The sequence below is a fragment of the Vulpes vulpes genome, chromosome 12 (genome assembly GCF_048418805.1).
Source record: "Vulpes vulpes isolate BD-2025 chromosome 12, VulVul3, whole genome shotgun sequence".
NCBI lineage: Eukaryota > Metazoa > Chordata > Mammalia > Carnivora > Canidae > Vulpes > Vulpes vulpes.
Window position 1 is genome coordinate 116,637,732 of NC_132791.1, and position 22,516 is coordinate 116,660,247.

At 41.1% G+C, this 22,516-nt stretch overlaps 1 protein-coding gene and 1 pseudogene across 2 annotated transcripts; both read left to right on the plus strand.

The window, feature by feature from the left end:
• The first annotated feature begins 4,498 nt into the window (after window positions 1-4,498).
• LOC112920406 (U4 spliceosomal RNA) lies at window positions 4,499-4,614 on the plus strand (annotated as a pseudogene).
• A 4,605-nt stretch (window positions 4,615-9,219) lies between these two features.
• MPZL2 (myelin protein zero like 2) lies at window positions 9,220-22,053 on the plus strand. Of its 2 annotated transcripts, XM_025999136.2 has the most exons (6): window positions 9,220-9,673; window positions 10,676-10,842; window positions 11,105-11,315; window positions 14,718-14,865; window positions 17,924-17,999; window positions 19,639-22,053. In XM_025999136.2, the coding sequence occupies exons 1-5, from the start codon at window positions 9,616-9,618 to the stop codon at window positions 17,985-17,987; spliced, it is 648 nt and encodes a 215-aa protein (XP_025854921.1). In that variant the 5' UTR covers window positions 9,220-9,615; the 3' UTR covers window positions 17,988-17,999; window positions 19,639-22,053. The 2 variants fall into 2 exon arrangements, with proteins under 2 accessions (XP_025854921.1, XP_072585765.1); XM_072729664.1 differs by lacking the exon at window positions 17,924-17,999 and having other exon boundaries at window positions 9,341-9,673.
• Window positions 22,054-22,516: the final 463 nt, after the last annotated feature.

Here is a 22,516-nt window from a genome sequence, read left to right on the forward strand (position 1 = left end):
ACATGTCTGATAAATTCTAATGAGGAAGGGAGACTAGTATTGTAGAGAGACTTACTTGGCCCTGGAGATGGCCTGGAAGTTAAGCAGGCCTGGTTCCGGATTCTGGTCATGTCAGTAGGTGGGTAACCTTGGGTACATACCATACCTGACCTCTTAGTCTCAGACTTGGGTGAAATTCCTCTGTCATTCTTGCCATCAGCTTATCGCAGACCTCCTACTTTCTCTTTCACACAATTGATCCTCCATCTCCTGTCTCATTCTGGGGCAGTGACCTTTCTTTCCTACCAAACACATAATGGAGAAGTCATTAGGGGAGAACTCCCTCAAGAGGAGAGAAAACTTGATAAACACACACACACATACACACACACACACACACAGGAAAACTTCTTCAGTTTTTGTCCCCCACCCTTTTACCTTCAAAGTTAGCCTTGTCTATGCCCATCCTGGGGGTCCCCTTATCTAGGCTGACCATATAAATTACCTCCCAAACCATAACACTGAGGTGTGAAGGGGTACTGTTAATCATTACAGCAGGACAACAAGTATAAACTAGAATGTTCCTGAGCAGCCAGAACATTCTTAATCTCTTATTAACAATGAAAGGAGTACACTTCCTTCTGTTTACTGGCTCATTCCTAAAGCATTTTAACCTGCTAAAACTTTCCCTTCTTAAAATCAATATATGAGCCCAAATCTCAAAATCTTCTTTCTACCCGTGTTCCCTTCCAGCTATCTTGTTTTCTGCTTGTCTTCCTAAGCTCTGTTGAAAACTTCTTCCTCACCTTGTAGTTACCCCTCAAAGTACTGCAAAATAGCCTCCACGTCATGACTTTCCCGGTGAAACCACTTTCACCAAGGTCACCAATTGGGGCATCTGGTGGATACTTTTCAGTCCTTATTTTACTTGACTCTCAGCAGCATTTTCTATTTTGTATATTTGCTCTGCTTTCCTTTAGCTTCTGTGACAACCACTCTTTCCTGTTGCTTTCCTCTCTCCTTCCCTTTCACCCGGACACACCTCCTCAGTCTCTGCAGACATTTCCCTCTCCTTGTTCCTTAGGTGTTTTTCAGCCTGTAGATTCTGTCCTAGGACCTCATCCTTTCTCCCTCTACAGTGGTACCGGGACATCTCATCTATTCTCATTCCCACAATTGCCTTCTAGAAGGGTGAAAGACCTGAAACTGGAATCTCTAGCCCAGAGCTCTCTTTGGAGCTCAGGTCTGTTTATCTGGTGGGGTGCTGAGCATCTCTGCTTGGCTGTCCCACCACAAGAATGTCAGATTCAACCACTCCTCATCTGCTCTAATTCAGAGAAAGGCAGCCACTGTCCACCAAGTCAATTATGCTAAAAACTTGGGAATTGTCCTTCAGTACTGACTCACCCTCACTTCCACTTCTGATCATGTACCAATCTCTATCCATTCTATCTCCTCTCCTTCACATTTCCCAAGTGCCTAACTTCTCTCCATTCCCTCTGCCATGGTTTCTGTTCAGGTCAGATCACTGGCCTGAGTTACTATTCCTAGAACAGCCTCCTGCTTCCAGTCTCATTCCTCTCCATTTGCTTTCTCTATGTATTAGTTGAGTGATCATTTAAAAAAAATTTTTTTTTACATTTAAAAAAAAATTTATTTATGATAGTCACAGAGAGAGAGAGAGAGAGAGAGAGAGAGAGAGAGAGAGAGAGAGGCAGAGACACAGGCAGAAGGAGAAGCAGGCTCCATGCACCGGGAGCCTGATGTGGGATTCGATCCCGGGTCTCCAGGATCGCACCCTGGGCCAAAGGCAGGCGCCAAACCGCTGCGCCACCCAGGGATCCCTAAGAAAATTTTTTTTAAAAAGTAAACTCTATGCCCAATGTGGGGCTTGCACTCATGACCCTGAAATCAAGAGTCACATGCTCTACCAACTGAGCCAACTGAGCCAGCCAGGTCTCCAGTTGAGTGATCTTTCTTTAAAATATTTTATTTATTTAGGGGCATCTGGGTGGCTCAGTCAGTTAAATGTTTGCCTTGGGCTCAGGCCATGATCCCAGGGTCCTGGGATTGAGTTCCACATCAGACTTCTTGCTCAGTGGGGAGTCTGCTTGTCCCTCTGCCCCTCCTCTGGCTCATGCTCTCTCTCATTCACTCTTTTAAAAAAAGATTTTATTTATTTATTTAAGAGAGAGAGAGAGTGTGTGTGTGTGCATGGGCACGAATAGAGGAAGGGATAGAGGGAGAGGGAGAGAGATTGTGACTTGAACCAAAATCAAGAGTCAGATGCTTAATTGACTAAGCCTCTCAGGTGCCCCTTGAGTGATTTTTTTAAATATACAAATCTGATCAGGTTATTTTTTGGTTAAAAGTTTTCAAAGTCTCTCTACTTGTCTTCAAGATAAAGTCCAAACATCTTAACCCTTATCAAGAGCCGTTAGGGCCTGGCTTCTGATTAGATTTTTAACCTCACCCCTGGTTAATCATTCTTTTTAGTCTTTTCTCTCTACCTACAATAGGGTTCAATAGGTACTAGAATGAATAAATCTCTCTGAGCCTCAATTTCCTCATCTATGACGTAGAGACATTTGCTTATCTTGCAATTATGGAGATCAGAAATAATATGTATAATTTGCCTACCACAGCACTGGGTACATATTAGACAACTTAAAAAAAAAGATTTTATTTATTTATTCACGAGAGATACAGAGAGAGAGGCAGAGACACAGGCAGAGGGAGAAGCAGGCTCCACACAGGGAACCTGACAAGGGACTCGATCTCGGGACTCCACGATCACGCCCTGGGCTGAAGGTGGTGCTAAACCACTGAACCACTGGGGCTGCCCAATATTAGACAACTTTAAAAAAAATTATTTTTAAGTAATCTCTACACCCAACATGGGGCTGAATTTGTAACCCTGAGATCAAGAGTCTCACACTCCCCTAGCATGGGGAAGGGTAGAAGGAGGGGAGAAACAGACTGCTGAGCAGCTAGTCCAACTGAGCCACCGAGGTGCCCCGGAATTATTTTTTTATTAATGGTAATTTTTATTTGTTAAAAACTACTAGTGGGTTGCCTGGGTGGCTCAGTGGTTGAGCATCTGCCTTCGGCCCAGGGCATGGTCCTGGAGTCCCAGGATCAAGTCCCACATCGGGTTCCCACGGAGGGCCTGCTGCTCCCTCTGCCTGTGTCTCTGCCTCTCTCTCTGTGTCTCTCATGAATAAATAAATAAAATCTTAAAAAAAAAAAACTACCAGTATTCTAAGGAATAATGTTTAAACTAGAATAATGTAAAACAATAAATCTTAAACATTTTATAAACATTTACTTAATGGGAGGCGCCTGGGGGGCTCAGTTAAGCATCTGCCTTTGGCTCAGGTCATGATCCCAGGGTCCTGGGATTCAGCCCCATGTCAGCCCCATGTCAGGTTCCCTGCTTAGTGGGGAGTCTTCTTCTCCCTCTGCCACTTCCCCTGCTCGTTCTCTTTCTCTCTCTCTCTCAAATAAGTAAAATCTTTAAACAAAACAAAACAAAACAAAAACATTTACTTAATTCTAAGGAAACTTGGTGAAAGAGGGAATAGATTTTGCCAACATCTTATGAAAGTTTTCAAAACTGCAGAGAAGTGGGAAGAATTTTATAGTGAATATCTGTACATCCCACCTTGGTTCTTCAATTAATATTTTATTATACATGTTTTGTCATGCATCTGCTCATTCCTCATCCATCCCTTTATCCACTCATCCATCAATGTATCTTATTTTTCTGATGCATTTTAAAATTAAATTGCAGATATCAGAACACATCCCTCTACATACTTTAGCATTAATGAGTCTAATAGTTGTTTAAAATTCCTTTTAAAAATATTGAAATGGGTAGCCTGGGTGGCTCAGCGGTTTAGCGCCTGCCTTCAGCCCAGGGCGTGATCCTGGAGACCCAGGATCGAGTCCCGCATGGGGCTCCCTGCATGGAGCCTGTTTCTCCCTCTACCTGTGTCTCTGCCTCTCTCTCACTCTCTCTCTCTCTCTCTGATGAATAAATAAATAAAATCTTAAAAAAAATAAAAATATTGTAATAAAATTTTCATAAAATGAAACACACAAAACATTAAATGTACACCATTTAAAGAGTTTTTTCAAATGCACAAACCTGTGTAACCAAAGCCTCTATCAAGATGCAGAATAATATCACTCTAGAAATTTCCCTCATGCCTCTCCTGTCAACCCCTGTCCCCACTTTCCTAAGAGCAAACACTGTTATGATTTTTTTCTACCAAAGATCAGTTTTGCCTGTTCTAGAACTTCATATCAATGAAACCAGAGAGTACATACTACTTTACATCTGACTAATTTTGTTCAACATAGTATTTTTGATATGCATACATGTGCTTGAATGTATCAGAAGTTTGTTCTTTTTTATTGTCGAGTAATATCCCATTGTATGAGTATTCTACAGAAGTACCCATTTTTCTGTTGATGGAGCCTTGGACTGTTTCCAATTTGCAACTATTATGAATTAAGCTTTGTGCAGTGGCAGTATTGTAGCCAATGAGGTTTATCTGAGGCATGATTATTGCTAAATGAAACTATTATGAATCAAACTTCTACAAATATTCTTTTTGTTGTTATATAGCTTCATTTCTCTTGGATAAATACCTGGGAGTGGAATTGCTAAGGTGGTTAGCTTTATATGAAACTTGGGTTTATAAGAAACTCTCAGACCTCCTCCCAAAGTGGTCATGGGAGCAGTTTTCAATATCTTAACTGAATATAATCACAAACAACCGAATTTCCTGTTTTTCTATGGGCACTGAGCATAGAGCTGTATTTAAATATAGTATTTCATCTGATTCTTACACCAAGCCTATGCAGCAGATATTACTATTCTCATTTTACATATGACATAATCGAGGCACAGAGAATGAAAATATCTGCCCAAGGCCCCACAGCTAGTCAGTGGCCCAGTGTCCATTTGGGTCTAAGCAAGTGGGATTCAAACTCTTGCCTCATGCCTCCCAGTGTATAGTAGAAAAAAAAAAAGAAAAGGAAATGGCTGTGTCTTTTCTCAGGAAATGAATTAATTTCCTAAGAACGAATATTAGTCATGGTAACCAGAAGATACTATGCTCATCAATAAACATGATGTAAAGGTAAATTCTCACCTATTATTTCGATGTGGTACCTATGGTGAACAGGGAGGTCCTTCGGTTATCTTCAAAGACACCCATCTCTCCCGCCCTGTGCAAATCATCTAGCTGTTCTCTAGAGTAAGGGAAGGGTTAAACTTCAGAGTCACTTCCATGGGCTGGTTAATAAGAGCGCAATGCCCCTTCTCTGTAATTAAGAAAGGAGCCCGGGGCTTTACTGGGGAGGTATAAAAGCTGCTGTGAGGTGGGGAGATGGAAAGCTGTTCCCTCCCGTGGTTTTTCTAAGCTATTAGAGCTCAGTCTCAGATCCAGACTTGGCTTTGGAATAAATATCTCTAGAGGATGCAAGGCAAGGAGGCAAGGAGGGGAACCAAGGGGAACACATGGCTTCTTTTGGGCTGAGAGCCCACCTATCATCTATATCCCAGCTTCCCTCTCTCATCTTTGAGAAGCTCACCAGAAGTTTCAAAAAAAAAAAAAATAAATAAAATAAAAAAAAAAAAGAAAGAAAGAAGGAAAGAAAAGGAAAAGAAAAGAAAAGAAAAGAAAATGAAAGAAAGAAAGAGAAAGAAAGGAGCTATAAATTGGCACTGTTGTTGGTAGGGATGGCTGGGAGTCCCTGTGTCTTCTGAAGGTGGGTATTAAGTTTGTACTTTTCATTCTGGCTCCCAGGCCAGTGAGCCTATGAGAAAGTTGGTAGAGTATGTGGTAGTTGAGATTCCAAGGCTTTTCCTCATTATTTTCAATGGTCTGGTAAATACCAGAGTAGTTCCTCTCTTTTTGGGTCAAATATTAGCTACTTCCAAATGGTGTATTTGTCAGGATCAAGTCTGTACTCCCTAGGATGGAGAATGAGGACCCCCTCAGCCTCTGGCCTGGCCTGTCTCTCCAGCCTCCTGGCCTGCCACTCCTGCCTGAGCACGGAGAAATCATTTGCAGGCCCCCGCAGAGACCACATTTCCTGCCCATTCCCCTCCCATTTGTTTCAACACGAGTGCCTCTGTTTCTCTTTTCTCTCCAGAATTCCTGTTTGTCCTTCAAGGACACATTTCAGGGACACCTGGACAGCTCAGTTGGTTAAGCATTTGACTCTTGAATATGGCTCAGATCACGATCTCAGAGTCGTGAGATCGAGCCCCACGTGGGGTCTATGCAGGGGTGTGGTGTCTGCTTGGAATTCTCTCTGCCCCTCCCCCCAGTCACAAATATGGTAAGTATTTGTTAACATACACATTGCACCTCCCAAAATCTTCTTTGGACTCTGATTTTTCTCCCTGGGCAGATATGTCTTATTCTATATTATATGTCTTGCCTAGCATATAACAAAAATTAATTATAATCTTTCCTAAGAAGAAAACATATGGACAGAAAGTTTTTGAGTAAACAAATGCTTTATTTGAACCATCCTAAGAGCTCCATTACTTGCTTCCCTTGCTTTGTAGAATGCTAATTTTATTTTGTGGTGGAAAAAAAGCCAACAACACATTTTTGTCTTGCATGTGAAGATGACAGTTTTTACAAATATCGATACTGGCCAGTTGTCCTTTCTATCTTTTGAGTCCCTTGGGATGAGTTTCCTCCTCGTCAGTGGGTTTCTAGGTACCCTATTAGAAATATTTTTGGGAAGCATGGAGGGGTTTGGGACAGATGAGGTGCTTTCACAACTCTTGGTACTCCATCAATTTTAATGATAATCTGGATTTTTCTCCGGAAAAGTTTAGGGAAAAAAAGATGATGTTTCTAACATTTCTCTCTTCTTCGTTTCTCCTTTTCCTAGGCACGAAGCATCCTTTAGCTAGATGCCTCCAGTTTTTTTTTTTTTTTTAAGATTTTATTTATTTATTCATGAGAGACACAGAGAGAGAGGCAGAGACACAGGCAGAGAGAGGAGGAGGATCCCTGCAGGGAGCCTGATGCAGGACTCGATCCCAGGACCCTGGGCTCATGACTTGAGCCAAAGGCAGACGCTCAACCACTGAGCCACCCAGGTGCCCCTATGCCTCCAGTTTTGATCACAGCCCTGTGACAGGCACCCTGGGGACTCAAGGGCAAATGTCCTGTTTACTCATTGTTTTCTCCACTAAAGGTGTCCAGCCCTTGGTCTCCTCCCTCCCCTCCCAGGGAAGGGAATGGGATGACTCTGGAGCCACTCCTGTTCACAGGAAGAAATTGGGCGTTGCTGGGCCAAAAGCCAGGAACTTGAACTCTGCCTCTGATCTGAGGAGCTGGGGACCCTCAGAGCAGGGCTGGCGGCCAGCTCACAAGGCATCTGGCTACCTGGGGGCAGAGAGAGTCCTCTGCTCCTGACAACAGGCAGTTTGTTCAGGGCTGCCTGCCCTGATTCCTCTCCTGCTGCTTTTTCTGTGTCCTTGAGCTCTTTGGTAACTCTACCTCTCACCAAAGTTTGCAATTTGCTCTAGACTTCAAAACCTCAGGCTTTGCCCCCCTCCTTTAGAGCTGCATTTCTCTGCAAGTTGAAAGCCGACAAAGAGGATCGAGTTTCCTCCACTGCTTTTCTTTTGGGCTCCTGGAGCTGAACTCTACAGACCTACATACCAGAGAGCCTCTCTATTTTATCCCATCACCATTTTGAAGATTTTCCCCAGCATTCTGATTTTAGGTTGATCTCTGACCTAGAAGCTGACAAAGGAGCCACTCTATTTTCAGGAGCACTCATCTAAATAAAAAATTCATGCTAGGACCCTGCTGATCTTCATTTGGGGTAGCCCTTGGGTTTCTCTGTTCTAACAACTGTTGTTTGTTGTTTATCGTTTTTTTCTTTTTTTTCTCATTTTCTTTTTTTGCCCCACAATCATGACATTTCTCCTGCTGCTTTTCTTTATCTTTCTGGCTTTTCTTTCCCATTTCTTTTTTTTTCTTTTTTTTCTTTTTATTTTTTTTTTCTTTCCCATTTCTGTATGCTGCCTGTCCCTTAGTAGAATTTTCTTCCCTCTTTATGAAGTTTTGCCCTTTCCAGTCAGCCTGCCTCCTTCCTCTCCCTTTTCTGGCCACTTCTCCGTTCCAGGGTTTAACGAGGAATCACTAGTTTCTAGGTTGTTGATTCAGAGATTAGGCTAATCTGTTTCTGTTCAGGGTTAGGCTCCTGCTCGAGCCTATTTCTTCACTTCATGTGTAATCTTCATTTGTCTTCGGCTGTTTTGCAGTGCTGTGTCGTTAATCTGTAACAATTAGCCACCTTCTTTCCAGACAGGGAGGCACCTTTTCTCATTTAAATTTCTCAGTTCTTCAGATTTTTCAGACAGATGGCTGCCCTAAAAATGGCAGATGAAAAATGAGGCACAGAAAAGTTATTATGAAAACCTTTTCCTTGAGTGTCTTCTGGGTTTAATGGTTCACACTGGGTGTAATTTTGCAGCAAGAGCATTGGACTTAAGGTCAGATAAATTCCAGTTTTGCTACCTCTTGGCTGTGCCACCTTGGGCAAATCACTTACTTTCTCTGAGCTCTTAGTATTCTCTCTGGAAAAATGAGAACACTTTATGGGAGTATTGTAGAGGTGAACTGGATTAAGATAGGAGGTTAAACGAGCAGGGGTGATGTCCTGCTTCTTCTTTAAGTTCTTTGACGTGGAGGGATCATTACACATTGAGATTTGTTTGGGTCAGTTTATTTACTGATTGATTTATAGATTTTATTTATTTATTCATGAGAGACACAGAGAGGCAGAGACATAAGCAGAGGGAGAAGCAGGCTTCTTGCGTGGAGCCCAATGCGGGACTCCATCCCAAAACCCCAGGATCATGACCTGAGCTGAAGGCAGATGCTCCACCACTGAGCCACCCAGGCGCCCTGGGTTAGTTTATTTTAGGTGGATGTCAGGGAAAGCTCCAAGCTGGGAAAGATGCAGAGATCCTTGTGGTAACATTTGACTGAGACTGAGGGTACAAGAGGGAGGACATTTTGTTCAGAGAGAGTCTTAAGGAATACTGATTGCTTTGGAGTCATGCATCCAGTCTAGGCTCCTGTGGCCCCAGGGAGATGCTTTGGGAAGTGGAATCACAGCAAGGCGGTTTCAACATTTATTTCCCAGGCAAGCCAGAAGCCCGCTTAGAAAAAGCAGTGTGTGTGGGCCAAACCCAAAGCAGCCTGGGACGGTTCAGGCTGGCACCACCTCCTCTGGCTGTTTCTGAGGCCAAACAGAGGCCAGAGCCCAGGCAGATTGACTGGAAAGTAAAGAGCGGAGTGCGGAGTTTGGAACTTGTGCAGACAGACTGCTTGTAGAATAGAGGGCGGGAGGGAGGAAAAGAAGGAGGGCGTAGGGAGCTGAGGCCCCACCTTTCATTCCAGGAAGTGCACCGGCAGAGCAGGGATGAGTCACAGGCTCTGGCACTCAGCTTCCCAATAGGTGAGGGACTGGCTCTGGTCTCTGGGAAAACTCGGTGCTTGTTCTTACTGGAGTGGCCTTGGCAGGGTGCTGGAGCCATCGGTCTGCCCGGTCTGGTCTCTGGGGCCAGGGCTGGGTTCCCTCATGTATGGCAAGAGCACTTCGCGCGCTGGGCTGCTTCTCCTTGGCATACAGCTCACAGGTAAGGACAGGTGGGCGTCTCTCCGCGTGTCCTTCTTCACTGCTGACCCCACAAAGTTAGCTAATTATCTCAGAAGTTGCGAGAGTTTTGTGGGGGGAGTCTGAGCCATGGTGGCAGTTTGCTCAGGTTTTGACTTTACTGAAACTGAAGTTGGTGGGTTGGTTTTGGAGAACTGATTTTGGACAAACAGGTTTAAGTGTGTTTCCGCTGCTAGTGATTCCGGCACAGAGAAGGCTTTCTAATCTCAGGTTACAAACTGTGTGTGTGTGTGTGTGTGTGTGTGTGTGTGTGTGTGTGTGTCTACTCTCAACTTCCCAATGCAGGCAGGACTTGGCACTTGGGTTTCTGTGTGCGGGTCTTCTCTGGGACTCGCAGCAACCCTGGGAAAGCTGAAAGAAAAAAGACCCTCCGGTAATTTTTGCAACTGCCCCAATGTGCGCAAGCTCTAAATGCAAATATCGTGTTAAAAAAAAGAAAGCCACGTGGTATACAGGTTCCAGGAGTGCAAGCAGAAACTATCTGGGGTTGATTAATTCAATTTCTGCAGAAGATGAGGAACAGTATGAAATCATAACCTAACCAGGACCCTTTCTGGAAAGCTTCTAGGGGACCATTATACACACACATACAACGCATAATGCTTCATCTGAAAACATGTCTAATTCATGTTAGGATTACTTTTGATTTTTTTTCAGTTGTTTGTTTCTGCTTTGAATTTTCTTTGCCGACGTTTATAGTTTGTTAGAACCGTTTGGGGTGGGTACCATGAAGGCGAGGGTATGGTGCTGTGGAGACAATGAGCTCACCAAGACGGCTCCCTGTTGTTATAGGCATGGCAAGGTCATGGTTGCATGTAAGTGGGAGTGTGCAGACTCAGGGTGAAGTAAGTTGGAGAACTGGGGCATCTCAGTTCGGTTTCGTGCCTCACTCAGACATCTATTTCGGCAGTGTCAGCAGAAATTCTCCTAATACACATCTTCCTTTTCTTTTCCTTTGCGACAGCCCTTTGGCCCATAGCGGCTGTGGAAATTTACACCTCCCAAGTGCTAGAGGCTGTCAACGGGACAGATGTTCGGTTAAAATGCACTTTCTCCAGCTTTGCCCCTGTGAGTGATGCTCTGACAGTGACCTGGAACTTCCGGCCTCGAGATGGGGGGCCCGAACAGTTTGTAAGTAGATTATCGTCATTGGCCAGGGGACCCTTGGTTGGGAAGCAGGTCCTCCTCTCCTTGCCCTTCCTGTGTTCTTTTTGGCAACAAGTGCAGGGTGAAGCAGAGAAACAATTCTTGGGACAGAGACCAACAGAATGGAGAGGGTCGGTCAACGGAAAGCGGGAGGTTCTTGGAGGAGAGTGCAGGTGGGGCAGTGAGGCTGGCCCCCTCTACCTTGCCCAGGTACTGAAGAAGACCTTTGGCCACTTCTCCCTTCCAGGTGTTCTACTACCATGTGGATCCCTTCAAACCCATGAGTGGGCGTTTCAAGGATCGGGTGGTCTGGGACGGGAACCCTGAGCGGTACGATGTCTCCATCATGCTGTGGAAGCTGCAATTTGATGACAATGGGACATATACCTGCCAGGTGAAGAATCCACCTGACGTTGATGGGCTGGTAGGGGAGATTCGGCTCAGCGTTGTGCACACTGGTAGGTCGTGCAGGGGAAAATGGTTTTGGGAAGCGTGAGAGCTTGTAAAACAGACAGGGTGATCTTTTGTGATGGCTGGAAGGGTAGAGAGCAGGGCTGGCCCTTCAGATCCGCAATCTACAGAGGGAGACCGAAGAGTCGTGGGGTAAAAAGAGAAAGGCTTTGTTTGGTTGTGGAAAGAAACAGAGAGTTAAGCAAACAGACCAAGGGAATCTGTTACAGAAATGGCATTGAGATTGTAAAAGGGAGAGGAAGCAGTTCTCTGATAAAAGGCTGACAATAGATCTGTTCATTCACTCATTTATTCACCAGATACTTGTTGAGTACCTACTCTGTGCCAGGCACTGTCCTGCGCTTGACCTGTACTAGCTCATTTTTTTAAAAAATATTTTTTTTATGTATTCAGGAGAGACAGAGAGAGAGAGAGAGAGAGAGAGAGAGAGAGAGAGAGAGGCAGAGACACAGGCAGAGGGAGAAGCAGGCTCCATGCAGGGAGCCTGATGTGGGACTTGATCCTGGGACTCCAGTATCACGTCCTGGGCCGAAGGCAGGCGCTAAACCGCTGAGCCACCCAGGGATCCCCCATACTAGCTCATTTAATTCACACAACCACCCTAAGCGACAGATACTGATAATGACAGCTACCATTTATTGAGAACTTCCTACATGCTGGTGGCTTTGCATTTGTTATTTAATCTTTATATAGCACATCAGTTTATGGTGCACTTAGGAAGCTGAGGCTCAAAGAGATTAAATCACTTGTCCAAATTCATGGAGCTGATACATGGAATCATTTAGAACTCAAACCCAAGCATTTTTCTTTCTTTCTTTTTTTTTTTTTTAAAGATTTTATTTATTTATTCATGAGACTCACGCAGAGAGAGAGAGAGAGAGAGAGAGAGAGAGAGAGAGAGAGGCAGAGACACAGGCAGAGGGAGAGGCAGGCTCCATGCAGGGAGCCTGACTTGGGACTCGATCCCAGGTTTCCAGGATCAGGCCCTGGGCTGCAGGCGGCACTAAACCGCTGAGCCACCCAGGCTGCCCAAACCCAAGCATTTTGACTTCAAAACTGTACTCTAAATGAGTGCACCGTATTGTTTGCAGTCCTGTAGAGGCAAACCTGGAAACTGTGCCAGGTAACAAAGAGCCAAGGCCATAAAACTTCAGAGTTGTAAATCTGGGTTTGAGTTGCTGTTATTGTTTACCAACTGTCAATAAATCTTTTTCTTCTCTCCTTATAGTGAGAATAATATAGCGAGGATTATGGTGAGCATAAAATGAGATAATGAATGCAAAAATTCCCCAAATTCTGACTTGCACTGAAAAAAAAAGTTCTTAATATATATATATATATATAATATATTATATATATTTGAAAGATTTGAAAGATTTTTATTTATTTATTCATGAGAGACACACAGGGAAGCAGAGACATAGGCAGAGGGAGAAGCAGGCTCCTTGCAGGGAGCCTGACTCAGGACTCAATCCCCAGACCCTGGGATCACGACCTGGGCCAAAGGCGGACGCTCAACTGCTCAGCCACCCAGGCATCCCATAATAGTTACCATGTATTGAGTGTTTATCTTATGTAGGCACAGCATAGAACAATTTACACATTTTTTTTTAGTTTATTTATTTTAGTGATCTCTACACACAATGTAGTGCTTGAACCCATAACCCTGAGATCAAGAGTTGTGTGCTCTTCTGATTGAGCCAGCCAGGTGCCCCAGGAATAGTTTTCTTTCTTTCTTTTTCCTTTCTTCTTTTTTTTAGATTTTTATTTATTTATTCTTGAGAGACAAAGAGAAAGAGGCAGAGACATAGGCAGATGGAGAAGAAGCTTCCCGCAGGGAGCCTGAGCAGGACTCCATCCCAGGCCCTGGGATCACGACCTGAGCTGAAGGCAGACACTCAACCACTGAGCCACTTAGGTGCCCCAGGAATAGTTTTCTTAATGAGAAGTTAAGAAATGGATATTTTTACTCCTATTTAATAACTTGAGGAAACTGAGGCTCAAATAAGTTAATTACCCCAAATCACACAGCTAGTAAATGGAGGACCTGGTATTTTAACCTAACTCTCCCTGGAGTATGCTCTTAACCAACACATTATGTTACTGCCCAAAATGCATAAGCTATAAAGTGATAGATTTCCTCCTTTCATTCCTAGTATCATCCTTCGGGGCCCCATCAAGAGGGCTCTGTAACCCTGGAGAAGTCATTTGAGTACAGAGGGAAGTAATGGAATGTCCTTGGACCTCAGTGTCTGAATTCATCTGCATCTAACCTGCATGAACGGGTTAGACAAGAACACACGGTTTTTAGATGTACTGGATCACTACTCTGAGAATCTAATGAAAGCCAGAGCTCTGCTTCCCACAAAAATAAACACATACACACAATATGACATGGGGGTTTGTGGGCTTGTGGCTCCCCTCTCTCCCCGTTGTTCTTCACAGACTCCAGGCTGGGAACCCCTGGGCTAGACATTTTCTAATGTCTTTTCTGGCTCTGAGGGTTTACTGGAGCTTATTTATTTAATTTTTAAAAGAATTTATTTATTTATTTATTTGAGAGAGAGAGAGAGAGAGAGGGAGAGCATGAGAAGGGGAGAGAGCACAGAGGAAAAAGGGGAAGCAGATGCCCTCAGTCCCCGTTGAGCAGGGACTTGGGGCTCAATCCCAGGACCCCTAGATCATGATCTGAGCTGAAGGCAGATGCTTAACTGACTAAGCTGCCCAGGCGCCCTGAGCTTAACTGATGTTTAAATCAGAAATCGAACTAAAAGACAGGAGACCCAGGGATCTTTCCCTCTGTGCTCCTTCTTGCATCGTTTTATCTACTAGACTATGGTTACTGATTTCCTTGCCTATCTTCCCAGTGGGCATGAGTTCCTTGGAGGTAATGTCTTTTTTGGCTTTGCAATTATCACGATGTCTGAACATACTAGGCCCTTAATTAGTTGGATAATGACCGACCGAATGCCAGAGGTGAGAGGGAATCCAGGAGAAACAGTTTGGGTGCTGGATTTGATTAGGTCAGCAATAAACTTCCGCCCCCTAGGTGGTTCCACTGGCTCAGAGGTTCTCAAAGTTTTAGCCTATGTCAGAATAACTTGGAGGACCTGTTAAAACAGATTTGCTGGGCCCTACCTGGAATTCAGGAGGTGTCTGATAATTTGCATTTCAAAGTTTTTAAGAGTGATGCTGTTACTTCTGGGATCACAGTTTGAGAACCACTAAAGTAGTCTGCGTGGCTTTCTTATTGCTACTAGAATTCACAAGGTAATACAGCAGGAGAAAGGAAGATTCCATTTAATGATGAAAATACATCCTTATCTCTTTAGATTTCATCATGTTCCTTCTCTTTTTAGAAACATGAGATTCCCTTTTTCTCCTTACAGTCCGCTTCTCTGAGATCTACTTCCTGGCTCTGGCCATTGGCTCTGCCTGTGCACTGATGGTCATAATAGTAATCGTGGTGGTCCTCGTCCAGCATTTTCGGAAGAAGCGATGGGCTGAAAGAGCTCATAAAGTGGTGGAGATAAGACCGTAAGGCTGGGCAGTTCTGAGAAGTCTTTTAATGCTCTTTTATCATGACTTTTGGTATTTTACACTTGAGCTAAAAGATTGTGGAGCAGATGTTTTTCCCTCTGAGTAAGTCTTGGGAAAGAGTTCAAATTCACAGGATGGATAAATTAGGGTGTGATTTAGTAACTTTACAAAAGCTTTCTTAATTTTATAGAAGATTTCATTGTAGGCTTTATTATGAAGGATTTAATGTTATCAGAATCTGATTATGTAAAGCTTTTCTAGGATATTGCTTACTTCTATTTTTTTTTAAAGATTTTATTTATTCATGAAGACAGAGAGGGAGAGAGAGAGGCAGAGACACAGGCAGAGGGAGAAGCAGGCTCCGTGCAGGGAGCCCAACGTGGGACTTGATCCCGGGTCTCCAGGATCACGCCCCGGGCTGAAGGCGGCACTAACCGCTGAGCCACCCGGGCTGCCCAATATATTGCTTACTTCTAATGTAAAGTGTACATTTGTAAGAACCCCTGGGCACTCAGCATGGGCACTATGGAAAGTCAGCCATGCTGATAGAAGGTGCTCAATAAATATTTTTTTGAGATAAAATTTACCTACTATAAACACTCACCTTTTTTTTTTTTTTTTTTTAAAGATTTTATTTATTCATGAGAGACACACTGAGGGAGAGGCGAGACACAGGCAGAGGGAGAAGCAGGCTTCCTGAAAGAAGTCTGATGCATGACTTGAGCCCAGGACCCTGGATTCATACCCTGAGCTGAAGGCAGAAGCTCAACCACTGAGCCACCCAGGCGTCCCTAACATTCACCTTCTTAATATTTACAAAGTTGTGTAATTATCACCCACTAATTCCAGAATTTTCACCACCCTAAAAGAAATTCCATACCCTTAGCCATCACCATTGTCCCTTTCCACCTGCCCCTGACAACTACTAATCTATGTTCTGTCTCTATAGATTTTCCTATTGTTCAAAGGCAGGAGAACTTAAGTGCCCCCGAAATGAGAAGGCATTTTGAAACTGAAAAACAAAGCAGGCAACTCCATACGGAATACACAGAATTTAATGTTGAGTGACTTACTGACAGGGAGGGTCAGGAGGATTGCCACCTGGACAGCTAGTCTACACAGCTAGTCTTCTCAGAAGTCCCACGTTTAGTTTGCTGGTTTTAAAGGAGCAGGATGTGTGGGGAGTGTTCTCATACACGTGAGTGATCGCTAAAGTTTAGCAGACCTTCTGGCACCATCTGTGCCTCTGCAGAAAACTGATATCTGCACCAGTATCTTAATAGGCCCACTGAAATCAGGAATAGACTCCCTGGGCATTCTGGTGTTTGGAATGTGAGTGTGGAGTTCGTACATTCATCTTTTACATTATATCTTATACATTACTCTAGAACTTGTAGCCCTGAAGAGGTCATTAAGCACACTACAAGAAGAGGGTGGGTCAAAGAGGCAGCCAGTGTGGCCAGCATTCCTATACTTATTCTGGACATTTCATATAAATGGATAATCATACAGTGTGGCCTTTTATGTCTACTTCTTTGACTTAGTAGAATATTTTCAAAGTTCATCCATGTACAGCATATGGTAGTAGTACTGCATTCTTTTTTATGGCGGTATAATATTCCATGGCACATACATACCACATTTTGTTTATCCATTCAATTGACGGACACTTAGATTTTCTCTACTTTATGGCCAGTATGACTAATGCTGCTATGAACATTTATTTATAAATTTTTGTATAGACATATATATATTTTTAAGATTTTATTTATTTATTTGAGAGAGAGAGAGAACAGAGGGAGAAGCAGACTCCCTGCTGAGTAGGGAGCTCAACGTGGGGCTCAGACCCAGGATCCCGAGATCATGACCTGAATAGAAGGCAGATGCCCAACTGACTGAGCCCCTAAGATATTTGTTTTTAATTCTCCTGGTATATACCTAGGAGTGGAATTGTTGGAAGACATGGTAACTCTGTTTACCTTTTTGAGGGATTGCCAGACTGTTGTAAAAGACAGCTACATCATTCTATACTTCCATCACCAATGTATGAGCTTCCAATTTGTCCATATCCTTGACAACACTTGTCTGATCTTTTGATTATAGCCACCTAGTGGGTGTGGGGTTATATGTCACTGAGGTTTTGATTTGCATTTTCCTAATGACTAATGATGCTGAAAATCTTTCTATGTGTTTATTGGCCATTTGCATATCTTATTTGGAGATCTATCTATTCAAATGTTTTGCCCATTTAAAAGTTGGCTTGTTTTTGTGGGTTGTCTTTTCACTTTCTTCATGTTCCTTGAAGCACAGAACTTTTTAATTTTGATGAGGTCCAATTCATCTATTTTTTCTTTTGTTGCTTCTGCTATTGGTGTCATATCTAAGAAATCATTGCTTAATCCAAAGCCATGAAGATTTGTGCTTGCTTTCTTCTAAGAGTTTTACAGTTGTAACTCTTATGGTAGGTCTTTGATTCATTTTGAGTTAATTTTTGTATATGGAGTGAAGTAGGAGTCTAAATTCATTCTTTTGCATTTTTCCAGTTGTCCCAGCACCATTTGTTTCTTTTCCTCAAGAAATATTTACTGAAGTAAATACAATTTGATTTTAAGGAGCCGAATGAACCCAGTTCTGACATTAGAGTTTGACTACAAAGGAATAAAGATGACTTTTAGGTCAACACAAAACTTTTTTTTTTTCTTTTCTGAATAAGGAATGGAATTAGGGGCTGGATACTAATGATAAACTAAGGTGTCTTCTTTAAATCCTTCAAGTTTCCAAATTGTATTCCCATCTAAAAGTATTCTGAAGAATGTAGAAGTTCAGATACCCAGGGTCATGTGGAGGCACTACATGTGCCTACATGGAGGCACTATCTATTATTAGATAGATGGCACTAGTGGTTTAGATCTCTGTGACCTTGGATCTATTCCCAGATACATGTAATGCTTCTCAAAATGGGGTGGGGGGATACATTGCCCAAAGTTTTCTAGGATTTACCTCCCTTGCTTCTTGTTATTTTCACCTGAAGTTGGTTTTTGCTTCTTTGTTACAGAAAAGAAGAGGAAAGGCTTAACCCAGAAAAAAAGGTCTCTGTTTATTTAGAAGACATAGACTAACATTCTTACATGGTGAGGCTCATAGATGGTTGATTTCTTTCCTTAGCTTTCTTGTCTGGTCCATCTCTAATGTGGATTTCCCAGATTTTAGGACTGTTTGGTGTTTTCTACACGAAATTAGAGAAGCTGGGTCAGGGAGATAAAAGTCTTCTATTAGTGTTATGGACAGTTCCTCTTTTTTGTTTTGTGCAAAGAATGAGGCAGTTAGACCCTGTTGCCATTGAAGATGGGAGAATTCTAAGATTATTTGAGGCCTTGTGGTTATGCTTACCATAACCAAGAATAATAAATTCACTTTCAGCATGTAAATAATCTTTATTTTTTTAAACGAAAGAAGTAATATCTACTTGTTTTGTTTTAAACCAATCATGGCATCAAGAAAATGACTCAACAGATATGTCTGACATTAAGAAAGAACTTTTATACTAGTTGGGATTCATTTCTACTCCTTTCATTGAGTTATTGGAACCATGGATCTATTTTTAGTAGTGTGTAGTTTTTTTTCCAGTTTTTAGGTTTATTATGCTTAATAGGTAGGATGGTTTAATTCTTGTATCATCAGAATGTTTTCTATTCTCTGAAGTAGAAGTATTATTATTTGCAAAGAGAGTCACATTTTTGGAGGCTAAAGCTTCAGGGAAAGGCCTCAAGAATTTATAAAACAGAATATGGAGAGAAATGATTATATTGTAAACCCAGAAGAATTTGGTATCAGAGAGATTTTACCAAGGGCTATTGTCTTTTTATTTTATTTTATTTTTTATTTTATTTTATTTTATTTTATTTTATTTTATTTTATTTATTTTATTTTATTTTATTTTATTTTATTTTATTTTATTTTATTTTATTTTATTTTATTTTATTATTTTTTGCTATTGTCTTTTTGAAACCAAGCAGATCCTCTAACAAGTTAGGGTCATAGAAAATGAAGATGGAACTGAAAATAAATTTAGGAAGTTAACACAATCAAGTGCAATATGACTAGATGTCCTCACTGGATGGATACTAGTTTGAACAAACAAGTTGTAAAAAAATTTGAGGGGGAACAAGTGGGAGTCTTGAATATGAAAATTTTGAATATGGATAATATTAGGGAATTACTGTTCATTTCTATTAGGTATAATAAAGGTATTGTGGTTACAGAGGAATGTGACCCTATTTTAAATATACATTTATATATAATATTAATTTATTACACATACATTTGTATATGTATTTATTTATATATAACAAATTAAAGACCAAATAAATATATGGCAAATAATATCAAAATGCTTTAAAATTAGGTGATGGGTGATTTCTATACACTGTCTTTTCTATTTTTCTGTGTGCTTGATTTTGTTTATAATAGAAGGAGAGGGAAAGAGAGAGACAGAGAAAGAGAAGGCATGCATGGGTATGAGTGAGCTATGGATCATCCCAGTGTCCATGCAAGGCAGAGACTATGGATTAAGGACACTGACACTGAGAACTATGTAATAAAGATCAGGAAACATCTTTTAAAAGTTGAATGAAGAGGAGAACAAGTACATTAAAAATATTTTCTTTCATAGTGGAGAACATATCTAATAATATATATGTAATTCATAATTCCAGGTACCTCTATGCACTCTTCCCAAATGCATTATCCATTTAAACTTTTGTATTTCAGGAGGCTGAAGATTCCCAAGAACAAGAACCCTAGGATAAGCTGAAGTTGATGGAAGCTTTTCTTTGGCTTTTCCAGTTGTGACCTGTCTTCCAACCAGCTCTGCAGTACATAACCATGTAGATAAGCAACATCTCTCTGGAACTGGCATAGGGCCCTCTTGAGCAGATACCAACAAACAAACACACAGACCATTACTAAGGTTTTATTTAATTTCAGAGTGCAAATATTTTTTTAAATGCTCATTTTTAGCTTTTTATACTAAGAAGTTACATTTTTGCCCTTAAACACTCCTTGTGGATTATGAATTGTATACACATACAGTGGTATCAAATAGATGAAAGCCATCTTGTCTGTCATGACATTTCCTTTAATATATTAGTTTCTTTAGAGTAGCACTCCTGCTAAGGTTAATGTGTTTACTCTTTCCTTCTCACTCTCAATTAGAGGGTGAACTACTTCAGCTGTTTTTGATTGATTAACAGAAAATCTTAAACTGTTAAAGAACAGTTTGATTTTTCATGGCTGTCCTTAGGTATGGGGCACATCTTGTTTTATTGAATTTCTTTCAGTATCCTAGATGACATTTGTTTTTTTGTATTGTTGATCCAAGTTTTACAATAGCTCAAATCTAAATCATAAAGTAGTTAAAGTAGTTAGAAAAGTTTACATAAATGCTCATAGGTTGACAAATGCCACTTTAGGACGAATCACTTGTTACCTTTTTCACTGTGTTGTGAAAACTGACGGTGCAGGTCTTTCATGAACAGTGGATACTGTTTAGCTTACTACTCAGCTATCTATAACAACAGAGCAAAATCTTTGCTCACTTGCAGACTGGAGTCATTAAGCAGTTACATGTAAGGATTCTGAAATAGTATATTACGACTATAAAAATTTAGGGCTGGTGAAAAAAATCAACCCTAAATGTTAATTTTGTACAGTATTATATAAAGCTCTGAAAACTGGATGAGATTATTTATTTTTTCCCTTTATTTTATTTTTGCTTTTATTTACTTGCTTACTTTGTAGGAGGGAGGATATGGTATGGGACAAAGAAATAGCAAAACTAACAATATGAAACCAACTCTATTCATTTTTTCCCTTATACTAGTAGAGAAAGCAAACTTTGTAAGTGGGCTATGGAAAGAAGAGTCCTTTTTAAAAGTGTTTAGTCTCCCAGCATCCTTCCAAACATAAGGTATAGTAGCATTTATTAAAAAAATAGAAAACATCTGAAAGTTTAGTTGCCCACCCCTCAACCCATCTTTATGGTCTCATATTTTCAGTTTTCACTGACTGGGCCAAAGATGCTCTTTCTCTTAACAAACTGGAATTTTTTTTTTTTTTTTTCAAACTGGAATTTTGAAATAGGTCACCTGTATTTAAAGATGCTGAACCTTGATATATTTTTGAGTATTTAAAAAATAATGGGTACAATTTACATATGAACCTTGATTTTGAATTCATTCCATACTTGTCTCATTTTGTCTTACAATAAAAAGTAGTTTTAATACTTAGTTTTGAAACTAAAAATTAGATTTAAGGTCTATATTATCTTTAACTCACATTTTCTATTTTTCTCCATAATTCAACTTTTGAAAATAACAATATTTTTTCAAACAAATGGCCTGGATGATGTTCCATAGTGTAATGACTAAGTAATTAGAAACTCATGGAAAGTCTTTGCAGCAAAACTTGTAGCTTGTTTCTTGGTTAAATATTCAGGGGTTAATATGACCCTGTTGTTCAGTGTCTTCTTCCTTTTTTTTTTTTTTTTTTAAAGACTTTACTTATTTATTCATGAGAGACACAGGCCGAGGGAGAGAGAAGTAGAGACACATGCAGAGGGAGAAGCAGGCTCCATGCAGGGAGCCCAATGTGGGACTCGATCCCAGGTCTCCGGGATCAGGCCCTGGGCTGAAGGCGGCGCTAAACCGCTGAGCCACCTGGGCTGCCTCAGTATCTTATTCCTAAAAAGAAGTTTTGTATTGTAATTTATTTTTTATTGTGCCTTAAATACATATGTAAATAGCCTTTAGTAATAAAGAATCATCAGTTATATAATTTGCTTATATACAAATCTACAGATTATACAAAGCAAGTATCAAAAATCAGATGGTCAAATATTTTACCTTTCCTTGAGAATTTTCTTATAGGGAGCCTGGAAGTCAATAGTGGATAAAATTCGTTTATTCTGGATAAATAAATGTGTATGGATTTCCACAGAATTCTACATTGACTTGGATAACTGGGGATTGGGTATGACAAACTATTTAGTTTGGGAACTCTTTTGAAAGAAGAGTATCATCTATTCTGTTTGGTACTCTTTTGTTACCTTCTTAATAGAGAAAAATGACTAGCTTTCAAGTCTGGTAATGGAATGGGAATTGAAAAATAAAAGCGTATTAAACTTTCCCCAAAGCTGAAGCTTGCTTTTGTTCCCCTCTTGTTTTCATCAAATACACACAGATTCCAAGAGGATCAGTTGACTAATGATTGGAGCAGGGTACCACCCCAACTCTTATTTTTTTTTCACCCCATCTCTTTTTTAGAACAATGGGACAGCCTCTCTTCATGTCACTTCCAGCACTATGAAAACAGGAGTTGCTCACTTTTCCCACCCAAAGATACCCAAATCCAGTTCCTTTTCCCTCTATTTTTGTGTTGTAGTCATTTCATCATCGCCACCGTGAGCAGCAGTTTAATAAACAATTGATGCAGGTCCTGAGTTGGATGCTGAAGGCCTAATACATCTTTATCTATCGGCTGATCCTGTATGATCTAGGTTTTTTCTAGCTCTAAATTTATAGGAACCTATTTTGAATCAGTTCAAATAAAATAATCTGTAGGGAGTTAAAAAAAAAAAAGACTTCTGAGG

Coding starts and splice junctions, on each gene's coding strand:
- MPZL2 (XM_025999136.2), top strand. CDS start 9,616: ATGTATGGCAAGAGCACTTCGCGCGCTGGGCTGCTTCTCCTTGGCATA. Junction 9,674..10,675: donor CCTTGGCATACAGCTCACAG/GTAAGGACAGGT, acceptor CCTTTGCGACAG/CCCTTTGGCCCATAGCGGCT. Junction 11,316..14,717: donor GCTCAGCGTTGTGCACACTG/GTAGGTCGTGCA, acceptor TTCTCCTTACAG/TCCGCTTCTCTGAGATCTAC.